A 6000-nucleotide genomic window follows, 5' to 3' on the forward strand; every position below is an offset into this window, starting at 1 on the left:
TTTWACAACAAATTTACAACAACGTTTTGAACTTGCAATGTAGTATTTGGACAGTTAAGAAAAGTTAAGGTAAATACATTTGATTCYATCCCTTTTTGACAGCATCCCTATTGATTTAGGCAAAACTTTCCATACATGTTTGMCCATGGAAGAAGGGGTCAGAAAGAGACTTTTTCGACCTGAATGCCAAGACATTCAGGAGATATTGGGGCTACATGTTGACCCGTTTTACATACCCCACCATACCATGAGACATCCATGTCTTCATCACTGGAAAAGGTAAACGGTTGAGTTTGATATCATTTAAAAGCTTACTGTTTGTAAGCTTTTAAATGATATCAAACTCAACCGTTTACAGTTTCCGGTGATGAAGACATGGATGTCTCATGGTATGGTGGGGTATGTAAAACGTAAAATTGTCAAACGTAATTTTATATTTTTCTATAAACAATTTTTTTTTACTGAAATACCCTGTTCAAAGGTACTTCAATATTTTGTCTTGCCCATACAACCTCTGAATGGCACATACTGAATAGACAATCCATGTCTCAATTGTCTCAGAGCTTAAAAATCCTTAACCTCTCCTCCCCTTCATCTACACTGATTGAAGTGGATTTAACAAGTGACATCAATAACGAATCATAGATTTCACCTGGWAAGTCTATGGTATGGAAAGAGCAGGTGTTCTTAATGTTTTGTACACTCAATGTATAACCCCACTGTCCGTTTTCACGTTGTCTAATTAAAAAAGSAATTAACCACGCATACACYKACYCACACACACTTTAGAAATTCCAAAAACGTATCAACTTACTTTAGTATTTGATCCTAATTTGATCCTAATCCAGAGAACAAGAAAACAGTTTACAGTTTACCCCCCCTTGGGTTGTGCCGTGGCGGAGATCTTTGTGGAATATACTCGGCCTTGTATCAGGATGGTAAGTTGGTGGTTGAAGATATCTCTCTAGTGGTGTGGGGGCTGTGCTTTGGCAAAGTGGGTAGGGTTATAGCCTGCCTGTTTGGCCCTGTCTGGGGGTATCGTCGGACAGTGTCTCCCGACCCCTCCCGTCTCAGCCTCCAGTATTTATGCTGCAGTAGTTTATGTGTCGGGGGGCTAGGGTCAGACTGTTATCTCTGGAGTATTTCTCCTGTCTTATCCAGTGTCCTGTGTGAATTTAAGTATGCTCTCTCTAATTCTCTCTCTCTTTCTTTCTTTCTGTCTCTCTCGGAGGACCTGAGCCCTAGGACCATGCCTCAGGACTACCTGGCCTGATGATTCCTTGCTGTCCTCAGTACAACTGGCCATGCTGCTGCTCCAGTTTCAACTGTTCTGCCTGCGGCTATGGAACCCTGACCTGTTCACCGGACGTGCTACCTGTCCCAGACCTGCTGTTTTCGGTAGAGATACTCTGAATGATTGGCTATGAAAAGTCAACTGACATTTACTCCTGAGGTGCTGACCTGTTGCACCCTCGACAACCACTGTGATTATTATTACTTGACCCTGCTGGTCATCTATGAACATTTGAACATCTTTGCCATGTTCTGTTATAATCTCCACTCGGCACAGCCAGAAGAGGACTGTGTAACGGCTGTCGTAGTCGTTCTCCTCCTCAGACGAGGAGTAGCATGGATCGGACCAAGATGCGGATTGGTAAGTATTCATATTTTAATGGAAAAACAACAAACACTACAAAATACAAAAACCAACAAACGTGACTAACCCGAAACAGTCCTGTGTGGCCCAAACACTGACACAGGAACAAACACCCACAAAACACAAGTGAAAACCAGGCTGCCTTAGTATGATTCTCAATCAGGGACAACGATTGACAGCTGTCTCTGATTGAGAATCATACCAGGCCAAACACAAAATCCCAACATAGAAAATCAAACCTAGACCAACCCACCCAACTCACGCCCTGACCAACTAAAACAAATACAAAACAAAGGAAAACAGGTCAGGAACGTGACAGACTGGCCACCCCTCATAGCCTGGTTCCCTCTCTAGGTTTCTTCCTAGGTTCCTGCCTTTCTAGGGAGTTTCTCCTAGCCACCGTGCTTCTAAACCTGCATTGCTTGTTGTTTGGGGTTTTATGCTGGGTTTTCTGTACAGCGCTTTGTGTCTATCAGCTGATGTAAGAAGGGCCTTCTAAATACATTTGATTTGATTGATTTATTTGATTGATTGATTGATTTACTTCTTTAAAAATGTTTGATTACCATCTCGTGGACCAGGAACCCAGCGCAACGCTCGCTCACCATAAAAAAATTCTAATAAAACTACACACGTCATTCTCTCTGCACCAAAAGTGAAAAAAGTGTTGCTAGGGACAGAATGCGTCGGATCTCACACAATTGGCATATATATTACTCTTACAGAATTTCTAACGTGGGCGAGGATATTGGACATTTTATCAAAGCCTACTAGATGATAAATTGTTTATAACTAGGACAGAATCGTTTATAACGGACTTTTTCCGACATAACATAGGTACAGCAAATCCCCTTATTGTATGGGACACTTTTATGCTGCCTTTAGAGGCAATGCAATTCAGTACTCATCTATAAAACAAAAGCAATTTAGATCAAAAGAGTCCATATTAACAAAGGAAATTGAAAGACTAACAGTACAGTGAGATAGCAATAAAAACGGTACCATAGAGGCACAGAATAAGTTAGAGGAAAAACAAAAAGAAATGGAGGAACTTATTCAAGAAAGATCCAGTGTAATATATTATAAAAATAAAGCGAACTGGATTGAATATGGGGAAAAATGCACAAAATTATTTTTCAATCTTCAACATAGAAATGCTACCAATAAGAAGTTACTGAAACTTGTTACAAATGATGGAGTCACGCATTATTCACCAAATTATATTTTGAAAGAGGAAGTAAAGTACTTTAAGAATATGTTTTAGTTTCAGTCTCCTTAAAAATAAAGGAGAGCCGCACACTCTAGAAGCTCAGATGCAAAAATATTTAATTTACCAACGTTTCGACAGGCAAGCTGGAGGACACTGAAACTTACACCATAATTTGCAAATAAATTCATAAAAAATCCTACAATGTGATTTTCTGGATTTTTTTTTCTCATTTTGTCTGTCATAGTTGAAGTGTACCTATGATGTGGGAGAACTTGCACAATTGGTGGCTGACTAAATACTTTTTTGCCCCACTTTATATCTAAACCGGCACCTCTTTCGAGACCACTACCAGTTGGTGGCYTTCTATTTTAATACTACATTTTCTAAATTTACTATAAAATGTTCWATTTTCGCACACCCAAAATGCCTACTATTTAGAACGCAAGTACGGGTATTCGGACACGGCCAAAGTCCATAGGCCTAGAACTGGTTGACTCACTTGAGGATCTGTGGACTGGCAAAGGATAGCAGGTCCGTTACGAGCTTGAAGAAAGCTGATTCCCACAGGACCCCTTTAAATGTGGTCCGGATGGTGGGGATGAGCCACGACTTGGGGTAGTCCTCCTTCTCTTCTTTCTTCTTCTTCTTCTTGTCCTTTTTATCCCCCTTTTCCTTCTAGTACAGTGAAATAGATCAATCAGTACTGTTTCAGAGAAAGTTGAGATATTCAGGCAACTCAGTCTATTTAAACGGTTATGACAAACTTATAAAAATAAATAAATAAATCACGTCCATTGTCCATAATTGTCAGTTACATGATTATACAATGCATGTGCCAACCCTATTCGGAGCTGGAAAGTAGTGAAAATAAATACATGTTTGTGGTATAAAATATGAATATAAAGAACATTTATTGAAATGAACATATACACACCATCTTATGWAATGAAATAGGTCTAAGGTAAGATCTCTGTATAAATATCTTTCTACCTTGGTAGCTTGAGTCCATAGAGCCATTATAAATGTTCTCCTTTTAGTAAGTATAAAAGCGGATCATTGTTCACAAAGCTGGAGTGTTTGTCAGGAGTGTTTGGGTGAAAACATTTGTGTTGTACTGATACTGTTCACCTTGCACGATATGAGTCAAAAAGAAAGTGATTGACTGTGTGAGAGACAAAACGAAATAAATCCCCTTTTCTGTGTGTGTTTTTTATGTTTTTTTGTGTGTTATTTATTTTGTGTATGTTTGTGTGTGTGCGCACGCGCATGTTTGCATCTTTGTARGAGTGTGGGTTGCTCTCACCATCATCAGCACATCCTGGCTGACCCCCTTCCCCAGGCTATTCTGATGCCCGTTTTGGAGGCCCTCTCCCTGGCCTTTGCTTGCCTTCTCCTCCCCTCTCTTCCTCATTTTGGTCTGAAGCCTGGTRCTGGCTGCTTTCAGCTCTGTCTGCATGGTCTGCTGGAAGCGCTGACTGATCTGGAGGGTACTCTCTGCCTCACTTAGCTCCCACATGTCCTTCTGGACCAGAGGGCGCTTGAAACCATTTAGCACCATGCTGAAGGAGGTAGGAAGGGAGAGAGAGTGAAAGAGAGAGTCAAAACCAGATCCTTAAAGACCCAGACCAAGACCAGAACCCTTGAGATCCAGATCCATATCCAGACCCAATCTCTTGTGAGCCAGACTTACAGACTGAAAGACATGATTTGAAGACAGTGAGGAAAATCAGCGATACTATACCTGTTGAACCAATTGAACGTGATTCTGCTGAGAAAAGGGGCTCCAACCTCTGGGTTCTAAAACACAGAGAGACAGAGTGAGCCACTTCTTAGGTAAAACAATATCTTTAGAATAACTTTATTTATACAGGTTGTTGAGATGCTCTTTTCCAGTATATCGACCTTATTAGTCAGTATAGGTGAACAATGAAAAAMAATTGACAATAATATTTGGCAACTGTTCAGCACGTAGGTAGGTACCTTTTTGACCAGGTCCTCTGCTTCCCGGGGGACATCTGCGAAGGCAGATAGGATGAGGGCGATCAACTCCAGCCCAAAGGAGATGTAGAAGAGACAGAAACGAGAGAGGTCTGGGATCTCTCCCTGGAGAGAGAGGGGGGGAGTGCAAATAGAGGAGGAGTCAGAGGCTATGGTCCAAACGRGCCGACAGACATGGCAGCTCTGCTTCTAGCTCCTAAGCAACTTTGTGGTCATTTCTTTTTGAATTGTTAGATACTACTGCACTGTTGGAGCTAGGAACACAAGCATTTCACTCTCACCCGCAATAACATCTGCTAAAAACAATTATATGTGACCAATAACATTTTATTTGAAGTAGACAGCCCTCGGACTTCAACCCTCAGCCCTTGAATGATGTTTTACATCGTCACATCTGAGTGAACCTTCAAATTTCCTTGCRCAAGCGAGGGAGAATGATGATCTGATAGTCAACGTACTTAGTTGAAAGCTTGGAAGTTATGCCTAATAAGAACCAACCTCAAGCAAMTTATACACCTAGCAAGCTAATGCAGCACTCTTGTCAGGTTCTAGCTACAGCTACCCATAGCTGGCTAGCTAGCTTTATCATTTGGTWATTTATTCCAATACATTTTAGAATTTCCAAAATTATGTTTAGGTAGATAGCTAGCTACGTTTTATAGGCTCCTTGCTATGAGTCTGAGCCACTTTGAAKATCATATTCCCATTTGCCACCACWAAAATTGCTAGCTAGCATGCAAGCMTAGCAATGTTCTCTCACATGCCGACTAATGAAGTCGTGTTGATTCAATTTGACACTTCGCGGCCGCCGGAGTTTGACATGTGACTACAGTTTTCATTGACTTGTGGGCCATAACAACCCCAATAAGTGATCAAAGTTGTTCTCTTGCTCCTTGAAGCTAAATCGAGGACCGAGGGGGTAACTTTTGTGAATTGGACCACCACTTATGATGGGAATAAAACTGCATTTGGTTTCGATGTGGATTCCTCCGAGGGAAAGTGGCTAGCGCGAGGGTTGAGGGGGTAAAAATTACGCGATTGGACCGCTGCCAGAGAGAAAGAACATGAGTATTAAACACCCTGGCTGTACTTAGGTGATCTTTTTCTGTATCAGATAAAGTGAACACAAGTGAAT

The 6000-nt window shown here is 41.1% G+C and overlaps 1 protein-coding gene across 1 annotated transcript in view; it reads right to left on the reverse strand.

Moving 5' to 3' along the window:
- abcc2 (ATP-binding cassette, sub-family C (CFTR/MRP), member 2) overlaps window positions 1-6000 on the reverse strand; it is a 60955-nt gene that overhangs the window by 42259 nt on the left and 12696 nt on the right. The window contains 4 exon segments of the mRNA XM_023969980.2: window positions 3367-3542; window positions 4171-4426; window positions 4609-4664; window positions 4848-4970. Coding sequence (XP_023825748.1) covers window positions 3367-3542; window positions 4171-4426; window positions 4609-4664; window positions 4848-4970 — 611 coding nt within the window.

This window comes from Salvelinus sp. IW2-2015, linkage group LG25, assembly GCF_002910315.2.
Source record: "Salvelinus sp. IW2-2015 linkage group LG25, ASM291031v2, whole genome shotgun sequence".
NCBI classification, from domain to species: domain Eukaryota; kingdom Metazoa; phylum Chordata; class Actinopteri; order Salmoniformes; family Salmonidae; genus Salvelinus; species Salvelinus sp. IW2-2015.